Source organism: Marmota monax, unplaced genomic scaffold, assembly GCF_021218885.2.
Source record: "Marmota monax isolate L192 unplaced genomic scaffold, Marmota_monax_Labrador192_F-V1.1 WCK01_AAM20220418_F8-fsc00100, whole genome shotgun sequence".
Taxonomy (NCBI): domain Eukaryota; kingdom Metazoa; phylum Chordata; class Mammalia; order Rodentia; family Sciuridae; genus Marmota; species Marmota monax.
The window spans coordinates 6,470,902-6,495,766 of NW_026693872.1; the positions used below are offsets into that span (position 1 = coordinate 6,470,902).

The 24,865-nt window shown below is 37.9% G+C and overlaps 1 protein-coding gene, 1 non-coding gene and 1 pseudogene across 2 annotated transcripts in view; 2 read left to right on the top strand and 1 right to left on the bottom strand.

Annotated features, from left to right (window-relative positions):
• Parl (presenilin associated rhomboid like) overlaps window positions 1-24,865 on the top strand; it is a 49,328-nt gene that overhangs the window by 22,871 nt on the left and 1,592 nt on the right. The window contains exons 5-9 of the mRNA XM_046462606.2: window positions 10,260-10,355; window positions 10,866-11,015; window positions 12,773-12,843; window positions 20,764-20,865; window positions 20,999-21,096. Of these exons, the coding sequence (XP_046318562.1) occupies window positions 10,260-10,355; window positions 10,866-11,015; window positions 12,773-12,843; window positions 20,764-20,865; window positions 20,999-21,096 (517 nt within the window). The remainder of the gene's footprint in view (window positions 1-10,259; window positions 10,356-10,865; window positions 11,016-12,772; window positions 12,844-20,763; window positions 20,866-20,998; window positions 21,097-24,865) is intronic.
• On the top strand, window positions 9,037-9,109 carry Trnaa-ugc (transfer RNA alanine (anticodon UGC)). The gene has a single exon. It is a non-coding gene; the product is annotated as a tRNA-Ala (tRNA).
• Window positions 21,806-22,454, bottom strand: LOC124105445 (small ubiquitin-related modifier 2-like; annotated as a pseudogene).

Here is a 24,865-nt window from a genome sequence, read left to right on the forward strand (position 1 = left end):
ATCTCTTTGTTGGAGTGATCAATTTTTGCCTGTATTTGCTCATTTAGGTCATTCTTTAATTCACAGATCATTTTAATTATGAACATCATGAATTCCTTCTCTGACATTTCATCAACTGGACTGCCCATGGGTTCTGTTATTGTGTCCTAATTGGTTTGGGGCATTTTCCTCCCTTGTTTTTTCATATTGTCTATGTGATTTTCTTTCTTGCAGTGTGGATGTGAGGTATTACAGTTTCTACCCTATAATCTTGTAGTATCTGTACAGATTATCTGTACCTCACCTTGGCGTTGGGCTTCCAGACCCTGCCGGTGTCCCAGATGGATGGTACTGCAACTATAGCAATAGCAGGAGATAACTCAAGATAGCAGTGGAAGTGCCCCAAGATGAATGCAACAGAGATGGGGCTGAAAGGGTGGGCCTTACACTGGCTTTGGGATGCCTACTCCAAGATGCAGCTGCTTCTAGGCTCTGTCTGTTGTTCCAAGGTAGAGGCTACTACATGGGGAAGGCTATGAGGATGGCTGCAGTATCTCAAATTAGATCTGGGCTCCCAGGTGGTGGTGGTGGTGGTGGTGGTGGTGGTGGTGGGCGACCCAAGCTTACCCTGGGCCCTGGCTCCTGCTCACAGGTCAGCGAGTAGAGTCTGGGCCCTGCCTGAGCTCTGGCAGGTGTCTGCTGGTGATGGGATGGACTCGGGCCTACCTTGGGCCCCAGCTTCCGCGCAGGTCAGTGAGGCGGAGCTGGGCTGAGCCTGACTTCGGTGGGTGTATGCTGGTGGGCGGAGGCGGTCTTATTTTTATTTTTGATTGGATACATTTTGTAGTCCTGAAAGTTTCCTTCACTTTCAGAGCCTCGAGGCCACGTGACTTCTCTTAGCCAGAAGGTGAACGTCATCTGGTGGTTCCTTCCAGCCGATTCGGATGATAGGATGGTGGGTCAGCATCCTCTTTTCTACTACAGGGGAGTGATCAGCGTCTTCAAGATGTCCTAGGACGCAGCCCTTGAATGGCATTTTGAACCAATAGATTGAGATGTTTCAAAGTGTATTTCCACACCTTCACAGAGTATGGACTCCAGAGTGTCAATAGTTACTTCACAGAAATCTCTCTCTCTTCATATATTTGTTTGCAAGTTTTCTGGAAGTAACAGAATTTTCTTAGGATAACAAAATTTTGATTTCCTTCAGTATTTTCAAAGCATTTTACAATATCTTGAAATTAATACTTTGTATTCTTTGAGGGTACTTGTAAAGGTTTTCTGCCATTTCACATGAAGAAACATGGACTCAGGGCTGGGGATGTGGCTCAAGCGGTAGCGCGCTCACCTGGCATGTGTGCGGCCCGGGTTCGATCCTCAGCACCACATACAAACAAAGATGTTGTGTCCGCTGAAAACTAAAAAAAAAAAGAAAAAGAAAAAGAAACATGGACTCAGAATTTAAAGTCTTTGTCATGCCAGTAAATAGTTTATTCAAAGAAGCCAATTGGGAGGTTTTTAAAAATCAGAGTTCTACCCTCTAGCCTTATGGTTTTTTTTTTTTTTTTAAGCAGTTTGTCGTCAAGAATATAGTATAGTTGTGATAAAACTAGCAACTTGAGTATAAAGTACTTTGAATAATATAAATGTGAATGGTTCTGCTAAAGATCTTGAATTAATATTGATACATTATTCAAGAGACATTTAAAAGATGAGGAAACAATTTGAGCTGTTTCACATTGCCTCATACTTCTCTAGTAGTAGTGTAGCTTTACAACATCTGTTAACTATAGACTACAATTCTCAAGGATAAACTGGTGCTTTAATAATATGTTGTCTCCATTAGAGGTGACAGTCCAGCTTTCCTTGCTTAGCTTTCTCAGTTGCTACTCAGACTGATCCTAAGTGAGGCTGACTCAGGTCATCACTGAGTAAGGAGTGATAGATTTACTCGGTTCAGTTTTTTTCCCTAGGATTATAGATGGTAATGTGCATGGTCTTCTTTTTGTATTTTTTAAAATGTTTTTTTAGTTGTAGATGAACACAATGTCTTTTATTTATTTATTTTTATGTGGTACTGAGGATCGAACTCAGTGCCTCACACAAGGCAGGCACTCTACCACTGAGCTACAGCCCCAGCCCATTCTTCCGGTCATTTTTAAAGAACCAGAGTTCTTACCTAGAACTTTCAATATCTGAGACCAGAACTTTGCTCCATAGTATTTATCTCTAGACAGTTGGCAGCATGAAAGACCCAGTAGGTTATTAAAGATTTCTGTGATGACACCAAGCACTTCACATAAGGATTTCTTGCTGTCTGAATCTCTTGGGCTTCTGAATTTGGACAGCAAGAATTTGGGATCTAGTAGGTTCAGACAGCAAAGCATTTTGTCCAAATGTCTTTGGTTCCGGAGTTTTGATAGTAAGGCATGACTCAAATTTATCCTTTTTTTTTTTTTTTTTAGTTCTAAATTTAGATAATTTATTCTGATAGTGAGGGATACTTGTAATTTATTTCATTGATAAAGTGGAGTCCATGGTGCAGTGAAAAACCTCCCTTGTATATCATGTTAGGTTTGGAGTCTTTAGTGTTCTATTTTGTCTGTCCTTGAGATTTCACTTTTTAAAGATGTGGTTTCAATTCTTTTTTATTTGGTTATAGGATTTTTTTCATGGTCTTAATTGTTATACAGAACTATGCCCCCAAACTTTGTATTAATTAGAAAGAAGATTTTGTAAGCTCTTTTGGTATTTTTAGGGTCAAGAGCACAAGGTAGCAGTTTTCAAAGTGAGACTTGTCTGTGCTTTTGTATTTCACTGGTTGCCTGTTCTGACCTGATCTGTAAGGTCCCCAGGCAGCCTCCAAGGAGAATATTTTGTCCAGCCTTTCTGGCTTTCAGGGTTGCCTTTGAGGGCCTTGCTAGGTTCCTGTTCTTTCAGCAGAATGCTGCCTTCACTATATTGGAATGCCCGAGAAAGATTCAATTCAGGTATTGTTTTTGATCAAAGTGGGCACAATGAGGAGAAGTCCATATTTTTTGTCAACTCCAAAGTTTAGTCACTGCTTGCCTTAAGGCCATCAGCCCCTCTGCCCCAGTCTCTGAAGTCTCTTTATTTTTTTCTTTGCTATGCTGTTTTCCATCAAATTATTGGGTTTTAGTTCAATTTTCTTTCTCCTTTTACCTTTTTAAGGTTTTTAAGTTCCCAGGCCAAAATCTCTTTCCCTGTTAATGAGATTGCTGGTGAGGTAGTGTTTTCCTTGATCTTCTAGTTCCTCTTAACTTTTTCATCAGTTACTATTTTTCTGTGATTCCTGGCTCCCTAGTCTTTAGACAAGTTATCTCTGGGAAAGAAAGGACACAACTAATGCTGAGTGCCTCCTATTGCTTCAACTACTATCCTAGGTGCTTTATGTGCTGTAAAGTGTTACGGTTATGAATCATCATAAGAACCTTGTTAATAGTATCCTCATTTTTCAGGTAGACTAACTGAGGCTCAGATGGGTTAAATAACAATCTGAGTTCACAGACTTCTTAGAAGGGGGTGGATATGGGGGAGCTGGGGATATAGCTCAGTTGGTAGAGTGCTTGCCTTGCATGCACAAGGCCCTGGGTTCGATTCTCCAGCACCACCAAAAAAGAAAAGAAAACCTTTGTTGTTTCATCTTCTTAACCAGGAGTTTTAAAAGAATAAAATTTATTATTTAGGTGAAAAAAAAAAAAAAAAGAAGGGTGGATATGGGAATCAAACATACTTCATAATTCAAAAAATGTGCTTTTTATTACAACCTATCACTTTCTACTATAACAAATCACAGTTGTTATAATTACTACAGTTTTGCCCCATCCCATGTATCTGGGTGCTGATTAAAAGCCCAAATTTCAATAGTGTTCAAAGTCAGCAAGCTGGTACCCAGGGGAGAAAGGGAGCCCTTCTTGACTTCCTGGGTTTGATTTGTCATTATAAGATAAATAGGTATACATAGTAACAGATGAAAACAGTGGGAAAGAATTTTTATGATGAGAAAAGTCTTTCTTTCATCCTGAACTTCAGTTCTGCAGTTTCCTTCTCATAATAATCACCACCTCATTAGTTGCTTTTGTATTCTCACAAAGCATGCTTTTGTATGTAAGCATTTATATCTATCTGAAGTTCAAAACATAAATTGTGATATATAATGCATCTTTTCTACTTTGATTTTTTTCACTTAATACTTTAAAGAACATTTCGTATCAATACAAATAGATCTGTTGCATTCTTTTGTATATTTTATTGAAGATTAGTGTACATAGAGTTGTGTACAAATGTATTGAATTATAATTTTCACAAACTGAACATGTCCATAATAACCAGCATCCAAATCAAGAAATGGAAATTATACTCCAGCCTTATTCTTTTTTAATGTCATTGTAGCATTCCATATGGATGAATATTATTTAACATTTCTTTTATTAATGTTTACTTAGGTTGTTTTTAGTCTTTGCTTTTATAAGTAATACTACAGTGGATATTCTTATATTCATATCCTTTGCAGCCTTGTGCAGGTGTATTTTTAGGATGAGTTACTGAAGATAGAATGCTGAGTCAAAAGTACTCAGTATATACATTCAAAATTTTGTATTGTTTTAAAAGAAGTTCTACGCCAATTTAAATGTCCAACAATGTATAGAGTATATATAGGTCAGATTAATTTCTTAAAGTTGCTCACAGGGATTGATTAGATATGTTCATCTACAGGGAGAATGCAGAGAAATGATAATCCCTTTTATGGTTAGCAGTATGGGGTCTTTGCCTCGCTGTGTGTGTGTGTGTGAGAGAGAGAGAGAGAGAGGGAATTTGTCCCATATTAGTTTCTGTTTTCCCATATTAGTTTTGAACTTTGTCTTCATCCCATTGGGAGGATGGAATATGGATAGTCCGAGTTTCCTCTTGATTCCAAATAACTATGGGCCTTGACCTTATTCAATTAAATCAGTAATTGAGTTCTCTAGTTTTGTGGATGCTGCCTAGAAAGAGAAATTGTAGCCACTAAGTGAAGCTAACAGCTTGACTCCTGTACTTGCCTGATTCCTGTGAATTGGATTTAGAGGTTGCTTAAGCTCATTCTTTGGCTGCTATGGATATTCATACTTGTCACTTTCGGGATGGCAGATCTGGGTCAGTTAGCAGCCTCCTCAGGTTGCGGAGCTGTGGAGGGGTGAATTGGCTCACCCCAGAAACAGAAGGTATCCTGTGCTTAGCTATTGGACTTCAAGTGGGATAGTAAGTTTTTTTTTTTTTTTTTTTAGAAAAAGAAAAGAGGTTGCACTGCGTTCTCTGGGCCACAAGACTAGAGGTTGCTGAACCACGTGTTTCCCAGATCAGTGTGTCACTTTTTAAAAAATTGAAATATAACTCTTATATCTTTAATTCACCAACAAGTATGGTCTTTATTACAGTCACAGGTTGTATATCTATCTAATCCCAAAACATTTTCATTATCCCAAACATTTTCCTTATCCATTAGCAGTCATTCCTCATTCTCCTCAGCTCTAGGCAACCACTAATCTGTTTTTCTATGGATTTGCCTGTTCTGGACATTTCATATAAACGGAATCACATAATATGTGGCTTAATTGTGAATTGGCTCAATTCAAGGCCACAAAGATTCATACCTATATTTTCTGCTAAGATCTTTACAATTTTCCCTCCTATATTTAGGTCTTTGATACATTTTGAGTTAGTTTGTATTTGCTGTAAGGTCGAAGTCCAGATTCAGTCTTTTATTTATGAATATCCACTTGTCTCATCAACATTTATTGAAAAAACTATACTTTCCCCATGAGTTACCTTTGAACATTAGTCAAAAACCAATTGGCCATGATTGTGTGGGTTTATTTCTGGTGTGTCGATTCTATTTCATTTTCTGTATGTCTGTCCTTACGCTAGTACCACACTGTCTTGATTACTGTTATGTTTGTGTTGTAAGTTTTTAAGCCAGTAATTGAGTCCTCTAACTTTGTTAATATGAAGTATTACATTGATTGATTTTTTTCACATGTTGAAGCAGCTTTCCATTCCTGTGACAAATTCCATTTGATCATGATTTATATGTTGCTGGATTTGTTAACATTTTCCTCTAGAATTTTATTTTATTTTATTTTATTTTATTTTTTAATTTCTTAATATTTATTTTTTAGTTTTCGGTGGACACATCTTTATCTTACTTTTATGTGGCGCTGAGGATCGAACCGAGCGCCCCGTGCATGCCAGGCGAGCGCGCTACCGCTTGAGCCACATCCCCAGCCCTAGAATTTTAGTATAAATATTCATGAAGCAATGTTGATAGTTTTCTTGTGATATCTTTGGTTTTGATATCACTGTAATACTGGCTGCATAGAATGACTCAGGAGATGTTCTTTCCTTTTTTTTTTTTTAAAGGAGGGTTTGAGAATGGTTGGTGTTAATTTCACCTTTTTTTTTGTATTCATCTGTTGTAAATTGAATAGTGTCTCCCCACACCTCCAAAAAGTCTTGTCCACCCAGAACCACAGAATGTTACCTTGTTTGAGATAAGGGCTTTGTAGGTATAGTTACAATGAGACCATATTAGAGTGGACTCCAAAACTAATGACTCATGTCCTTAGAAGAGTGTAAAGACTTAAAAAAAAAAAAATCCTTTGTGAAGAGATGGAGGCAAAGATCAGATTTTTGCGCCTATAAGCCAAGCAATGCTAAGAATTTTAGAAGCCACTAGAAGCTGAAAGAAAGAAAGAAAGGAAGGATTCTTCCCTAGAGCTTTCAGAAGGAAACATGACTGTTGACATCTTGTTACCTTGACTTCAGACTTTTGGTCTCCATAAATATAAGAGAATAAATTTCTGTATGTTAAGCCACTGAGCTTGTGATAATTTGTCATAGCAGCCCTGGGAAACTCAATATAAATGAAGCCATTTAGTTCTGGCTTATTTTTTTGTGGTAAGTTTTGATTACTAATTCAAATTTTTTTTCTTGTTTTCTAGCTATTTAGATTTCATGTTTCTTTTTGAATCAATTTTAGTAGTTGTGTATTTCTGGGAATTTTTCAGTTTCATCTAATCTCATTTGTTGGTATACACTAATTCATAGTATTCTGTTAAAGTCTTGTATATGTGTACATATACATCTCCAACCCATGTGATCCTTATTTCTATAAGGTCAATAGTAGGATTTTCCTTTCATTCTGGATTTTGGTATTTTTTTTTTTTTTTTAACTACAGCTGAAAGCTTATTTTGTTTGTTAGGGTTTCAGAGAACCAACTTTTGGATTCATTGATTTTTCTGTTATTTTTCTATTCTTTATAATATCCTTTTCTCTAGTAACCAATTTTGTCTTCCTGTATTTTGTCGTTTTTTGCATGTGGGCTTTTAGATTCCAGGAATATGTTGGAGGTTTTTAAAGATCTTATGGAAATCTCATCCCTCTGCTTTTCATTTAAGATTTTTGGTCTCTTATTTGCCCTGAATGTTATTTACCACCTCAGGCAACCTTTAACTTAAATCATTTACATGTAATTATTTTTGATAAATGCCCTCTGGGAAAAGGAGGTTTGCACTTGGACAGTTCCATTCATTTTTAAAGTCAGACAGCCTTGAAAGTAGGGTCTTCCAGGAAATCAGCAGGCAGGTCAAATTATGATTATTCTTTGGGATTAAGGCTTGGAAAGAGCTCCAGCTTGGTCTCTCAGCTTCCTTTTGTGTTTGTTGGGCTGTACTGGGAATGTGGGTTGTTTTCAAGGCTTTCTGTAGCTAAAAAGCCGGAGGTGGGACTAGGCAAATTGCTGCAAAGCTAGTTCTGAGAATCAGTCATTTTTTTTCTTAAATAAATGGCCCCTGGGTTTGCTGCAAGCCTTTGGTTAGTTTTCAGAGTTCTGAAATGTTGATTCTGACAGTTTTTTGCCACAATTTTTTATAACTTATGAAGGAGAGAATTTTTAGAAAAAATACTTGGCTGTTTTCACTGATACATATGATATAATTGAATATATCACTCTTGGTAAGGGTAGACTCTGGGACAGTAGCAACCTTCCTGAATCAGTCGTGCATAGCTTGTCCAAGAAGTTACTGAGTCAGGAGGAAGCAGATAATACTCCTTCTAATCGGAGACACAGAGACTTTAAACTGTCCTGTTTCTCAAAATAGGATGAAGGGGAAGAAACCATTGCTCCCTGGGCATTTAATGCTATGCTCAGTAGCTTATTTCAGCCTTACTATAGTCTTCCTGCTGGGAATTGAACCCAGAGCCTTGTGCATGCTAGGCGAGTGAGTTACCACTGAACTATGGTCCTCACTACAGCCTTTATGAGGTAGGGTGTATTAGTTTCTTTTTACAGATGAGGGACTAAAGTGAAAGGGATGAAAATGCCACCAGTCAATAGAGCTACTAAATGGCATACCTAGGATTCAGACCTGCAAAGGCCATTCTCTTTCTACTGTATTTTCCATTTATTGCGTTGTCACTGTGTGACTGTTATATTTAATCATACTTTCTCATTTTATCATAATCTAACCTTTTAAGGTACATTTTACTGTTCTCATCTTACAGAATAGGAAACAGCCTCAGAGGTTAGGCCTCTTGCCCAATTTATAGTGTAAGTAGGCCAGAGTTAGTTCTGCTGGATTCCCTAACTCTTAGCCAATGTGCCCTCAGTAGATCCTGCCTTAACCACACATCTCTGGTGCTTACCTGATTCTGGGAACCAGAATCAGGTAAGCACCACCTTGAGGAACCAGAATCAGGTAAGCACCACCTTGAGGACTCTTTGTCTGGTGTCAGAAGCCCTCTGGTGGCCAAGATTGAAATAAATAAATCACAATGGAAAGTGGAAAGGGTACTAGATTAGGAATTTTGGCTTGGCCACTGACTTTGGCTTTCAGGCAACTTGTATGTTTTAAAATCTCAATTTTCTCATCAATAATTGGTCAGAGAAAAAAAAATGCAACTAATTAAACTATAATGGACCACCAGTTGTAAGATACGTTCTGCTTTCAGATATTTACATGGTAAATGATGTCTTAAAATATATTAAAAATGGGGCTGGGGATATAGCTCAGTTGGTAGAGTGTTTGCCTTGCATGCACAAGGCCCTGGGTTCAATCCCCAGCACCACCAAAAAAAAAAAGAAAAGAAAAATGATATCTTCCTTTCTACCTAACTCAAGAGGGAGAACAGAAACCATAATACCAGGTGGTAACCCAGAGCCTCACAGAATGAGTAAGTGTGGAAGCCAACAGTGACTCCAAAATATAGCTGCTGGCAAGGACCCTAAAAAGAGTATCTTTTAAAGAAAATTTCTTATCAGAATGTTGCTGTAGTCCTTACCATTGAAGAAGCTGAAGTGCTACTTGCCTGTTGCCTAGAGATTAGAGGAATGAGCAGTGTTTAAGTCCTTTAACTAAATCAACAAGTAGATGATAGTATACTTTGTGCAAGGAGTGTGGCAATTTAAAAAATAAATGCATTTTTTAAAGTGTATAGTTTTCAAGAATAACTTGATTTTGACCCTAAGTATGACTAATTATTAATTTTATAGTTAAACCTACTCAATTTATTGATCTAACATTGTAAGTTCTTGCACACAAAGTCAGCCAAGTTTCCATATGTAAATATTGCAAATAAGCAGTTGCAAAATTCTTCTAGATTATCCCTGAATTCTCTTTTTCTTTTTTTATCCCTGAATTTTTACCATAAGTTTAAGAAGTATGCCATCCCTATGGGAAAAGATGAGATGTTAGCTTTTCTACTCTTGGCCAGATAACCTAATTCTGTACATTACTTGTCTCTAAATTGTCCATTATCAAACAATAATTATAGATCTCATTATTTATTGAAAAAAGTAAACTGTTGTGAAGAAGTGAAATATGGATTTAGGTGAAGGAAGTTAGCTCCTAGAGCATTTGCAGTTTTTCAGGAATCTCTGACTTAACCAGGATACTTTATAGACATTGATTTCATTTGCTTTCCTTAGCTCACTGTATTCGGGTGAACTTTAGATCTGATTTTCTTTCCTCTTTATTTATTTTTGGTGCCAGGGATTGAACCTAGGGGCTCTTAACAACTGAGTCACATCCCTAACCCTTCTTATTTTTTGAGACAGGGTCTTGCCGAGTTGCTTAGGGCCTTGCTAACTTGCTGAGGCTGGCCTTGAACTTGTGATCCTCCTGCCTTGGCTTCCTGATTCGCTGGGATTACTGGCATGTGCCGTCACACCTGGCCTCTTTCCTCTTATTTTTAACCTCCTTAAATTGTATTTGTTTTGCAGGTATTATAGCTGCAAATGTCCTTGTATTCTGTTTGTGGAGAGTACCTTCTCTGCAGCGGACAATGATGAGATACTTCACATCCAATCCGGCCTCAAGTAAGTCTAACTTGTGATTTTGAGGTAGAGATAATATGAAATAAATATGCTTCGTTTATTGAAATCCTACAAAAAAAAAAATGAGATACTGTCAACGGTTATAAACAAAATCTGGAGGGTAGACTATCAGCTTCTAGAGCACAAAGACCTTGTCTCTTTCATTGCTGAATCCCAGGTGCTTAAAACATAGACAGTGAATATTTTTTAATGAATTAAGATCTATGATCACTGCAAGTTTATATCTAAAATTAAAATAATTTTCTCCTTCTATTTGTAACTTTTGCCTCCATTGAACTGAGAATTTTTATTGATTGCTTACTAAGTAGAAAAGAGATTAAGATAGCTTTTTATCACTTTGAAAAGTACTGTCTTAAACCATCTTATTAAGACTAACTGGCTCTGTTTTTGCTTCCTGTGTTTATTTGATAATACTGAGAACTCTAAACTAGATAATTTTTACTGGCTTTGTGTTCTTCAATTACCAGACTGTGTTTTTTCTTTCTCTTGTAGAGGTCCTTTGTTCTCCAATGTTGTTGTCAACATTCAGTCATTTCTCCTTATTTCACATGGCAGCAAATATGTATGTTTTGTGGAGCTTTTCTTCCAGCATAGTGAATATTCTGGGTCAAGAGCAGTTCATGGCAGTATACCTATCTGCAGGTAATGAATTTTAATCTCAGGACCTTTACATGTCATTTTTATCTTAACCAGGCCTTGATTTTTTTTTTTCCTTCCCAGCTCAGGCTAGGCTTTCCAGCTGTCTTAGTCATCTGAGTTTGTGTTAAATAATCTTAAGCAGGCTTACTTCCCCCATTGTGCTCAGTTTGCATAAAGCTTGATCAGAGTGATCCAATGTTATTGATTGCCAAGAGGAGTGAGTGTGTTTTTTTGCCAGACTATATGTAGGACAAAACTTCCTAGTTGTGGTTCTGGAGATGGCATCATTTCTAAAATATTTTAATTAGGAAATGGTAGCATGTGATTCCAGTTTACTAATTGCTGCTAAGTGGTTAATTGATCAACTTTTGCTCACCTGTTTGCAAAATTTATATAAGTAAAACATAAAAACTCATTTCTAAAGTCCCAGCATTTAAAAATTTTATATCTGCCAATTGTGCTGTAGTGAAAAAAGCACTGAGTTTTGAGACAGAAGACCTAGGTTCAGAGCCCATTTCTGCTACCAGCTGTGTGATTTGGCAGAAATGACTATGCCTTTCTGGGGGTAATGATACTTATCTTTTCAAGACATGGCCTTGTAGAAGAGATTAAATAAAAGCATCTACTATGATCCAAAGTGACTCCTAAATTAATATCAATTGAACACTCAGGTATATGTGTCCAGTCCATCAAAAGTAGAAGCTGATCATTTTTTCTCTTTTTTTTTGGCCTCTAAGGTAGTATATAATTCTTTCCCCAAGTACTAGTTATGGGGGTAGTTGTTGTACAAAGGATGTTTCAGATGCCATTAATTCCTGTTCCATAGGAAGTTGTTTTTTAAAATGAGCCACACTGAACTCAACTGTCATTGAAGCAAAAGGAACCTAATGGATCATTTAGTTTAGTGTCCCACCAGAGATTCTGATTCAGCATGTCTGCCCAGGGGGTTCTGAGATAGTTGGTGAGTTTGAGAACTAGCCTCCTTTTCTTTAAATTATATATGAGGAAAATGATAACTGAGAGGTAAAGTCAATGGCAAGTCATGATGTGGGTCAGATTTTTCTTTCCCTAAAACTGTTTGAAATTATTGGCAGATTAAGTATTCGTGCTGGCACCCTTGGAGTGATACATGTACAAACCTGACACTATTAATCTGTGGACGGTAGAGATAAAAAATAGAAGTCATTTTTATTTTTATTTTTTTTTTTCTCCTTCTCAGTAACAAATATTTATTGAGGTGAGGTTCTGTTCTATTTGCTTGTATGTGTATTTGATGGCAAGCTATAAATCATTTTATAGATGATATAATCCACAGTTCCATAGGTCACAACAACATTTTGAGATGTAAATTTGAAAGTAAAAGTAGGCATTTGTCAATCGCCCAAACCTGTCACTCATAGGATCTGCATACAGTCCAATGTCAAGGCAACATTAATCATGTGGGCAGTATGTTAGAAGGCCACATTCACTGATAGGTAATTTCTAGAGGATCACATAGCATCAATGCCAGTGTCTAGATTTTGTCAGAACTCACAAAATCTATGAGGAACAATGATGCTTACTAATCCTGTATTGAATCTCCTTTGGTTGCTCATTTATACTCCAGTTCTTTTCCATGACTGCAAAACTGAATTGAACCCCCATACTTAGGACTGAGTCCTTCTCAGCCCTTGATTTGGTAGGTTGAGTAATGCTCCTTTCTAATCTAGAAGTCATTTTTAAACCTTACTTAAACTGTTGAACTATGACTTGTTTCTCAGGTGTTATTTCCAACTTTGTCAGTTATATGTGTAAAGTTGCCACAGGAAGATATGGACCTTCACTTGGTGCAGTAAGTATTTCTAATTTAAAAATTTCTAATTTTAAAATTAATTTTGAAATGTATACTTAAAAAAGTTGCAAAATTAATATAGTTTTCACATGTTCTTCATCCTAATTAACCACATCCTACAGAACCAAAGAACAATTATCAAAACCAGGAAATCAACATTGAAAAATAATTTTGGTTGATCTACATGTAATTTACAACTTAAATATTTTTAAAATTTTAAGTTTCAGGTTAAAGCTTTTAACCATTGGTTATTTACATATACTTCATGGAATAGAGTACATGGCAAGAATATTGTCAGAACAGTGAGGATCCAATCCTCATAAACCAGAGAGCCTCATCAGGCATTGGAGAATTTTTAACTAATTACAGATTTGAACTGGGTTCTATGTCCTCCTGGTTGAGTCAGTATTAGAGTGTTTACTGGGTAGATGAGACTACCGAGCATTATGCTAGAGTCTAGAGAGAGAGCCAGTGAGCAAGATGATCATGGTTCCTGCCCTCAGGAACTTAAACCTTTTTTTAAGCATTAAGAATTTTTATTTTTTTAAACATGTTTTCTTTTGAGTTCAATGGCAGAATTCTAGGCATATGGAAATTTTTATGTGATGTATTTTTTAAAGACTACACATTCACTTTGTATATTTAAATACTAAAAGCCAGGTGTGGTGGTAAGTGCCTATAATCCCAGTGGCTTGGGAGGCTAAGGCAGGAGGATTGCAAGTGCAAAGCCAGTTTTAGCAACTTAGTGAAGCCCTGTCTCAAAATACATAAAAAGGACTGGGGATGTGGCTTAGTGGTTAAGCACCTCTGAGTTCAATTCCTGGTACCAAAGAATAAATAAATAAATACTAATGCATTTAAATGCATTCTAATAGAAGATTTCATATTTAAAGGAACTCTTTCTTAAAAAGACTGTTATGAGAAAAAATTCTTATGTAAAATAATCATTCCCTACTTTGTGTATATTTAATTTTCTTAAGAGGTCTATATCTATATTATTTACATGCATTATTTCTTAAGCTCTATACCCACCACCACCCTATTTTCTTCATGGAATATTTTTTTGTATAAAATTTGGTTCTGGTATAATTTATAAATTTTAATCATATTCTGTGCCTTACTCAGCAGCTAAGCATCTTGTTATATGAAGACAATGAAGATCACTACTAGAATGAATCAGAAGTGGACACGGATTTTAAGTTTAGTTGGAGAAAATATAATCACATCTAATAAATACTGAAAGGGATGAGAATTTTGAGGACTTTGTGGTTTCTGAGGATGGAGAGACTTAGTAGCTAGTAGGATCTGGGAGGGCATTTTGATGTGCCCTTAGACAGTTGTTATTCTTGTTTTATAAATAAGAAACTGAAATCTAGTTAGTAGATTATAGCAGCATGGTATCTGGAAGTAGAGTGTGTTGGAATCCTGGCTCTGCCGCTTACCTGTGATTTTTAGGACTTATTACTGAGCATCTCTGAGCCTGTTTCTCCACATAAAGTCGGAATAAAACCAGTTATTTTTATTTTGCTTAATTATTAAAATACCAGCTACTTCTGATTTGCAGTGCAAGTATGTTTAGAGTCTGTAGCACAGTAAGGAGCATATAGGGAGAAATGTGCAAAAAATAGTTCCTATTCCTTCATTAAAATCCTATACAGCTGGGGTTGGGGTTGTGGCTCAGTGGTAGAATGCTTGACTAGCACTTAAGAGGCACTGGGTTTGATTCTCAGCACTATTTTTAAAAAATAAATAAATATATAATAAACTTTTTAAAAGTAGATGTATGGGGAGAGATATGTCATTTAAAAAAAATCCTATAGAACATGCCAACCATAAAATTATTTATCCCCAAATACTTTTAATTCATCCTTGGTGATAATAAAAATTAAGTCAATAGGTACAATGGAGGTACAATGGCATTCTTGATGAGAAATCAGTAAGAAAATACTATTGACAATTGTGTTTAAAATATTGTTCTTGGGCTGGGGCTGTAGCTCAGTGGCAGAATGCTTGCCTAGCATGTGTGAGGCACTGGGTTGGATCCTTAGCACAGCATTAAAAAAATAAATAAATACACACACACAGAGCAAATAAAGGCATGCTGTCTACTTAAAACTATAAAATTTTTTTTTTAAATAAAATATTGGTCTTAATGGTTTAGTCATAATTTTGTTAAAGACTATTAAAGTATATTTGTCAATTACCATATTGCCTACTAGGGGTCAAGGATACTGGTTAGTTTTGGTGTCAGCTGTGTATATTCTAAATCTCATCAAAAAATTAATTTCTTATTAGTTATTGGCATGAAGCTTATCTCCAATATTCTGCTTTTCAGAAGTTATTTTTTATATAGGTGGCTAAGAATTGAACCCAGTTCCTTATACATATTGAGGCAAGTGCTCTACCACTGAGCCACAACCCCAGCCCTAGAAGTTTTATTTTCTGTGAAATGTAACCCTCATCTCAAGGTAGCACAGAACATGTGTTATTTGTTGTAAGAAACAGCATTTATTAAAATATTTGTTAGAGAAAATAATTGTTCACTTGAAATTTATAAAGTTTATCATAGGCTAAATTTGGTCACTAAATGATAATCTGCTCACTGTGACTTCATTGATTTAACTGCTATTGACCTAACCTGTGCACAGTGGAATTCTTTTGTTTATTCATTACAAAGTTACAAGTAAAATGGTCACTAGAACAGATTCGTTTATAATTTCATTTTGATTTATCTGTAGTGCTTTCTGCAACTTTTTTTCTGGCTGTTCTATTTATTATACATCTTTTATCACAATTTGGTGCTAGTGTCATTTTATTAGGGTAAGTGGAGAAGCCTACCACCTTTCTTACATTTCTGTACCTCCTCAAATTACAATTGTTTTATATATTTCTTCTACAGTAATAATATCACTGTTAGAATTTTTGCTTCAAATATTAAACATAATTTAGAAAATTCAAAGGGAAAAAACAAATCTTTTGTATTAAGGCATATTACTGTTTCATTGTTTTTACTTTTTGTTTAGAGAACTTTTTTAGGAGGGGACTGAACCCAAGGGTTTTTAACCACCGAGTCACATCCCCATCCCTTTTCTTTTTTACTTTGAGACAGGGTCTTGCCAAGTTGCTGAGGCTATCCTTGAAATTGTGATCCTCCTGCCTCAGCCTCCCTGAGCTGCTGAGATTGCAGATGTGCTCCACCATGCCTGGCTTGCTTTTTTTTTTCCTTTGATACTGGGGACTGAACCCAGGGCACTTTGTCACTGAGCTATATATCACCAGCTCTCTTGATTTTTCATTTTGAGACAGGTTCTCACTGAATTGCTTAGGATCTCCCTAAATTCCTGAGGCCGGCCTTGAACTTTCAGTCTTCCTGCTGTGGCCTCCCAAATTACTAGGATTACAGGCGTGCATCATGCCCAGCTTGATATTCTTTGCTGAGCATATTGTTGGATCTTTTTTTTTAAATCCAGTCTACTAGCCTATGTCTTTTGATTGGTGAGTTTAAGCCATTAATATTTAGGGTTACTATTGAGATATGATTTGTACTTCCTGCCATGTTTGTTTATTTTTGTTATTTAACTTGATTTGTTTTTCCTTTTTGATTAGTTTTTCTCCTTACTGTACTACTTCCCACTGTTGATTTTTGTTGTTTTTCATTTCCTTTTCGTGTAATATTTTGCCCAAGATGCTTTGCAGAGCCAGTTTTCTAGCTGCAAATTCTTTTAACTTTTGTTTAAAGTGGAAGGTTTTTATTTCATTGTCAAACCTGAAGCTTAGTTTTGCTGGATACCAGATTCTTGGTTGGAACCCATTATCTTTCAGCATCTGTGATGAAAAATCAGCCATTAACCTAAATGTAATCTGCCTCCTTTCTCTTGTAGCTTTTAAAATTCTCTCCTTGTTCTGTGTGTTGGACATTTTCATTATAATCTGTCTTGGCAGGGTCTCTTGTGGTTTTGTACATTCGGTGTCCTGTAGGCTTCTAGGATTTGGATTTCTGTTTCATTCTTCATGTCTGGAACGTTTTCTAAAATCATTTCATTTAACAGATTGTTTATTCCTTTGGTTTGGACCTCTATACCTTCCTCTATCCCAATAACTCTTAAATTTGGTCTTTTTATGGTATCCCAGATTTCTTGGATGTTTTGCTCATGGTTTCTTATCAGCTTTTCTGAGTTGTTTAGGCTCTTTTCAAGATGATATGTTTTGTCTTTGTTGTCTGATGTTCTGACTTCTAATTGGTCTACTCTACTGATGGTACTCTCATTTGAGTTTTTATTTGGTTTATAATTTTCTTCATTTCCAGGATTTCTGTTTGTTTGTTTGTTTGTTTTCTTTTTTTGTATAACCTCTATCTCCCTGTAGAGTTGATCTTTTGCTTCTTGGATTTGTTTATGTAATTCATCGTCAAAGTGAACTTTCATTGTCTGCATTTGCTGTATAATGTCTTCCTTAAGACTCCAGATCATCTGAACCATGTATATCCTGAAATCTTTATCTGACATTCCTTCTGCTGCAGATGTTACCTCTTCTAATGTTGACTTGTCCTGGATTGTTTGTGGTCCTTTCTTTTCTTGTCTTTTCATATTACTCACGTATCTCTCTTTTGTGGAGAAAACCAATGTTAACAGTTCCCAATATCAATAATACATCATCTATGAGCAAGTTTTCATTGTTATTACATTTATAGTTAGACTCTATGTCTACAGATGTTGGCTTCAATTATTATTTAGAATATAGTCTAAATAATAGACTATATTCATTCGTTTCATAAAAGGCATACCATTTCTGGTGGCATATAGAGAACCTGAAGGTCAGGCATAGGACATCATGTTAAGGGGGAAAGGAGTGAGGGTAGGGGATTACTGTAACTTAGCAACTTGCTGCAGTCCGGCTGCAGCAAAATAACGGGGGGTGGGGGTGGGGGTGACGACCAACTTGTGTACGTTGATACAGCAGGAGTGGGAGCCGTTTATTGTAGGACAGGAGTGGTATTTATACATTCCACACAGCTTATCTAATTAGCATAAACTAGATACAGCAGTCAACCAATCAGGAATCTCCACACTTAATGGCTCGCTTTTGTTACTTCTCAAACCACTCCCTCTGGCATTTTGCCAGGCACCATCCAGACTTGTTTACGAACTCCAACATTCCCCTGGCAAAATGCCAGGTGTTATTTTGACTTGTTTACAGACTCTTAACATTTCCCCCTTTTGTTTAATTTAAATAAGGACCATAGTGGTTTTTACAGAAACACCATAAATAACCTGCTACAAACAGAAAGGGAGGATACAAAATGCCACAATACCAAGCCAATTGATGGCTCCATGCAAGAAGCCCTTGGAAAAATTATACCAGCAATGACACTGTTAGCAAAGATATAGATTACAGTTTGTTGTCTCAGTCCAGGTAAAGCAGTGTCTCAATAGATTAACTCACAATCCAGGTAAATCACAGTCCAGGTAAGTTCTGCAGGCAGCTGGCTTGATCCGAAGTTTCGTCCGTTTCTCAGCCGAAGTCTCGTCCGGTTTTCAGCAACACTGGAAATTCTTCCACCTTGGTCTTTACCGGCTCTGGGACGAAGGCAGGAACTCCAGATGGCTAAAGAAAATCCTGTAGCATTCCATTAAGAAAACAACCTTCTGAACAATTTAGTACATTATCTCAAGGTTTTTTACATTTGAAATAGGCCTTAATACTGGCCTTGGAAATGATCAAACTTCAGGGACGCCATATGCGTCCTCTCCCAGCTGCAGCGTCCCAGGCAGCCCCAGATGGCCCTGGGGAGAGTCCCAGTCTCAAACTGCTTCCAGGCACAGGGAGCAAGAGCCTGCGAGACTGTGCCTCCAGGTCAGGTCTAGATTTGGGCTCACGGCAGTGGAAGAGCCAGCTCCCCGGCCAGGAGGCGGGGAAGGGCCAGTCGCCACCGCCTTTTGGAAAATCCTTGCTTCGCTGTGACCGGCTTGCACACTCAGCAGCCGCCTCTCCACTTCGCGCACCCTCCGGTAACGAAAAGTATTTAGTAATAGCCTTTTGCTGCAACTTTTTTCCTGACAATCCTCCTTCTTCTGAACTTTCTTTTTCTTTCTGACTAGAGTTCCTGGGCTCTTATCAACACATGCCCTAACTATTCTTGGTTCCACTGGGGTGTCTCTTTCCCTTATCAATTTACTTCTCATCCCTTCCATATTTTCATCATAAAGACAATACAATACACTGAGACAAAACAAGACACAAACATACTGTATCAGTCTTCTCCATTTTCTCGAAATGGTCATTTTTCCTCTCGCCCTATCTGCCTAGGGACGAGCAGATTGCTCCCGTCCTATCTATGGACGGGCAGCTTTTTTTCGTCACCCCCGAGTGTCCTGGGGCTCCCCGAACGGGCCACCATCTGCTGCAGTCCGGCTGCAGCAAAATAACCGGGGTGGGGGAGGGTGACAAACAACTTGTGTACGTTGATACAGCAGGAGTGGGAGCTGTTTATTGTAGGACAGGAGTGGTATTTATACATTCCACACAGCTTATCTAATTAGCATAAACTAGATATAGCAGTCAGCCAATCAGGAATCTCCACACTTAATGGCTCGCTTTTGTTACTTCTCAAACCACTCCCTCTGGCATTTTGCCAGGCACCATCCAAACTTGTTTACGAACATTCCCCTGGCAAAATGCCAGGTGTTATTTTGACTTGTTTACAGACTCTTAACAGCAACTTTAGAGGAGAACTCTAATGAATAGACAGGGATAGTTTACGGAAGAATGTATAACTTCAAACTCCTTATGTATTAAAGAAAATTACGTATAAATAGTAAAAGAAAATTACGTATAAATAGTAAAAGATAGGAGGTTGAAAGTGCAATTCCTCTATATTATATTATTCTGGTGATTCAGTTCTTAAAGTCTAATTTCATGCAAAGTTCTTGGATTCACATAGTTGAGGTTGTGAGGACCAGAGGGGGAAGGGTAGAGGAGATTGGATGAGAAGAGCGAGAAAAGAAAAGAAAGAAAGAAAAAGTCTCAGGACTCTGTTTTCTTTTCTTCCAGTAGATGGAGTTGTCTATTCCTAGCTTGAGTGTGTTCAGGGTGGTGGAGGTAGCCAGTGTGAGAGGGCTTGAGCTTCTACCTGGAGCCTCCCTACTCTTAGTCTCTGAGTTGGAAACCAGGTGCCTGTACAGTTGCTGTTCTGCGTTGATAGCTACGCCCCGCAAAAGTTTGTGAGAAAAATTTTGAGTTATCACCGATGGGGGTGGGGGAACCGGGTACCTGATCAGCCACAGAATCGTGCTGGTAGCCACGCCCATTGATAGATTGCGAGGAAGGTTTTCCAAGATGGATTCCATCTGTTACCCACATAGGGTGTTTGGTGAGGTGGGGGGTGCTGGGGTAACCTTGTGCTGTGTCCAGAGCTCGATCTGGTGACCTGCAAGCAAAGTCTCTGTTCTGCGCCGCCTTCCATTTGCGCCGAGCCGAGTGAGGGCCGGGCCTTCCGTCTGCGCCAAGCCGAGCAAGCCACATATGAGTTTCTTTGGACAGAGTTATGGTCATTTTCTCTGGTTTGGCGAGCTTTTTAGAGAGGTTTGAGAAGTTCTTTTTTAGGCATTAATGAAATAATGCTTATGGCGTGTTTAACACTGTTCATTAAGTGCTAACACAGTGGTTTTTATACATTTTAGTAACCTGTAATGAAAGTTCAGGTTTTACCCAATGATTACTATGAATGTGACAAACCTGAAGCCTCTCTGCTTGGTATAGTGCACATTAGCAACTGAAAGCTTTTAAGCTCTGTGCTCACCTACAGCTAAGCATATAAGCCTTTTGGAAAAAGTTTTGCTACTTCAGACATGTAGCCACTGTGTTCCAGAGGTTGTGTGCGGAGTTTGCTGTCCCTAACCAGCATTTTCCATTCTTTTGCAGTCAGGTGCGATCATGAGTGTGTTGGCAGCTGTCTGCACTAAGATCCCAGAGGGGAGGCTCGCCATCATCTTCCTCCCAATGTTCACATTCACAGCAGGGAATGTAAGTACCTGGATGAAGTTCTGAGGACATTAGTGTTGTTTTTACAATGACTGAAGTCTTGCTCTTAAATTAGGAATGTCAATGCTGGAGGAATCAAAGTGTATCACTTCTGTTCTCTCTTGCCATCTTTTAGGCCCTAAAAGCCATTATTGCCATGGATACAGCTGGAATGATCCTGGGATGGAAATTTTTTGATCATGCAGCACATCTTGGGGGAGCTCTCTTTGGCATGTAAGTTGAGTGTAGCTGATGCTAAACTGCTTCCTCAGTTGCTTCCCTGTCCTCCCTGAGGAAGACAGAGTGAGGCAACTGAGCTATGTGATACAGGCAGGAGGATACTGTTGGGAGGGGAGAGATCCTCAGCATGGTTTGCTTTGGTCTAAATCAGTTTCACCAAGAGAGATGGGATTTGAGAATGTCAGCCCTGCCTCTGCCTTGATCATTGTAGAGTGACTATGTGCTTTTATTGGTCCCTTAAACTCAACTCCATTTCCTAACCTGTCGTCATTCCCAGCCCCCAAGTCTTTGATGTTTCTATTTCCCACTCTTGGGCTTTCTTGCCCTCCTCCCTCTTCTGTGGGCGCCATCTCACCAGTGCTGCACAGACTCTGGGCTGGAAGAGCCTTTTTTTTTTTTTTTTCCTGTAGTGATTGTGAGGGGGGGGAGTGTTGTGTCTGCATGAAGGAAGCAAGCCAGCATGGACACTTACTGGGCATCATATGTAGGCACTGAGCTAGTCACTTTACATTGTACTTTATTGTTCCCATTTTATTTATTTATTTATAAACAAGAAGTTTATTTAAACAACAAGACACTTGACTTGAAGGGAAATCTAAACATTAAAATTCTCCAATCGAACAAGGTATGCAAGGATTTTTATGTTGTTCAGGTTTTTTTTGTTGTTGCTGTTAAAACAGTGAAAGAAAAAGAACTTATTGGAATATAAAAGATAAGGGCTGAATGAGCATGCCACTAATGGAGAAAGGGGATATTTTCACAGAACCAGTATTTTTCCCCATCCCATCTCCATTTGTTGTCAATCAAAACATATCATTGGCCATTTAGTTTAAAAAAAAATGCAGTATGCTTGTGCACATACACCAGTTACTTTATGTACAATAAAGGAATGGGGAAGGGGAAAATGAAAGAAAAAAGAAAACTATAGTGGTCAGAAGGTGGTGGAACCAAATTGCAGTTTTCTAATTGAGAATGTATTCTTGGTCTATAAGAACAGAGTTCTGGAGTAAAGTAGCAGGTTCCCTTTTTAGTAGACACCTCCTGTCTGCTGCTGGAATGCATCAATTGTATCTTCATCCTCCATTTCCAACTGTGCAGGTGTGTCTGTTTCATTAATTGGCTGCCCGTCAAATCGGAATCTGATCTGCTTCATCAACAAACCCTGTCGTTCACAATATGCTTTCATTAGTTTACTAAGTGGTTAATCTTAAACTGCACCACAGAACCATCCTGCCCTGCCACCTTCAAGTTAATATGATCGTTGTTCTCAGTCTTGACTCCTTCCTTGGGCTTTTCGTCGGCCATGTCGAGCACCAGAGTCTCCTCAGCTGCTGCTTCACAAAAGAGGTACCAGGTCCTCATGAGCACACAAGCAGCTCCAGGAGCAGCAGAAGAAGGAGGCGGCAGTGATGGACGAGGAAGAGGGCGTCTATTATTCCCATTTTACTAATGGGAAACTGAAGTACAGAAGTGGTCTTCCTTAGGACAGAGAGCTCTGAAGTAGCAGAGCAGAATTTAAACCCAGATCTCCTTTGCTTTCCAGCCACATCACACCACATCTAATACGCCTGGCATATGGTCAGAAAGTGTTTCCATTTGTGTTTCAACAATGGTGTTTTAGCATTTTTTGTTTATTTGCTTTTCTTTTTTGCCTAAACTGTAATAGTTCGGTAGCAACTATAAACTTCCTTTGGACTCCTGGAGCCTATCTGACTCTGGGAGTCCCTTCAGCACAGTTGTCTGATGGTGCCATCCCTGAATGGCCTGTCTTTTCTTGCAAATCAGTTGTCTTTTGCCCTTACTTCACTTTTGCTTTGTTTCATGACAATGGAAACTTCTTAAAATTTTTTTTAGAAAAATCTAAGTGACGCAGTTTTGCCAAGTAGGTGGTGGAACTAAATGCCATTATGCCATTTATAATTTTCAGTGATATTAAAGAATAGCATATGTGAGTTCTAGCTTTAACAGCAGCACAAATATAAATAGTAGAAGCTGACCTGCTATTACAGTATGAGAAACAAAAACATGAAAAGGGATTCTGTTTTATGAACTCTAAATTTACCTGGTGCTTTTTACATGTCTGTAAAGGGTCGTCTTTCCAGCAGGTTTTTATTCTTCCAAAATATAATTAGATGGCCTTTTTCCATTCTGAAAATAATTGGATCAAAGGCATTTTAAAGCCTAGGATCTGGAAGGCAGAGGAATTTCTTTGCTGTTTCTAATTTCAGCTTATTTTCACTTACTAGATCTCAGTCATAACATCTTTAAAATGGATTCAGAAATGTGAAAATCTTTTTTTTTTTTTTTAAATTGCCCTAATTTTTTGCTATTCACTTGCACATTTCCTTGGTTTTGTGTCCCTGACCAGCTCTCACAGTCTTTACATTGTACTATTGCAATAATAGCTAATAATTTATTGAATAGTTGTTGTGTGCATAAGCTGTGACTTTAAATCATGTAGAATTCTATGAGCTAAGGGCTAATTTAAGACTCTTAAAGTGGTGGGAGCTATTCCACTTTACATATTAAAAAAACCTTATAGAGGAGGTAACTTGACCAAAGATTCACAGCTCATAATTGCAGAGATGGAGTTTCAGACTACTAGACTGTTATGCTGCTGCAGCAAGAAAGGTTTAGTGATCTGGGGTCTGGGGGTGTAGCTCAGTGGTAGAGCACATGTTTAGAATGTGCATGGCCCTAGGTTTAATCCCCAACACAAAAAAGAAAATAGTTAAGTATTTTTCTAATTTGAGATTATCCAAATGACTAGTTAGTTACATTTGGTTTTTATGAATATAATCAGAACAGCGTACCTGTAAGATTAAAGTATTTGACTCTGCTTGAAATAAGCAGGCTCAAAAGATTTAATGGAGAATCCCTAAAAGGTTTTTGTTTCTTGCAAGAATCTTTAAAATTGCATTTTAGGGTGGTCCATTTTCTCTTGTTCTGAATTCACCGGAAATTTTTATATTACAAGAGAATTTTGTTACATGCCTATTAATTTGCATACCCTTTTAAATGCTTTTTTCATTCTTAAATATACAGATTATTTTTCAAAAATTTAATGTTGGGGACTGAGGTTGTGGCTCAGTGGCAGAGCACTTGCCTTGTACATGGAGGCGCTTGGGTTCTATCCTCAGTACCACATAAAAATGAATAAACAAAGTAGGGATGTGTGTCCATCTACAACTAAAAAAAAATTAATGTTAACAAAATAATGTAATTCTGTAATCAGGTTTTAACTACATTCAGGGAATATTTTAAGATTCGGATACAAATCAAGACTTTTATAAGAAGAAAATGTTCAGAGCTGGTTGTGGGCTACTTGGTAGGGTAAGCAGGAGACTTCCAAGTTTGAGGCCAGCAAACTAAGACCCTATCTCAAAAAAAAAATAAATAAAAATGCTGGACACACTGATGCATGCCTGTTATCCCAGTAGCTAGGGAGACTGAGACAGGAGAATTGTGAGTTCAAAGCCAGCCTCAGCAACAGTGAGGTGCCAAGCAACTCAATGAGACCCTGTTTCTAAATAAAGTAAAAAAATAGGGCTGGGGATGTGATTCAGTGGTTGAGTGCCCCTGAGTTCAATTCCTGGTACTCCAAAAAATAATAATTGCCGGGTTTCTGTTCTCACGACTAAAAGGCTCAGGGGTCACTCCAGGAAAACTGGGCTAACTGGGCTGCACAAAATAACCACACAAGAGATACAAATACTTTTTTCTTTGGGGTCGCTGTGATGGCTCCTCTGACCTTAAGGGTCTG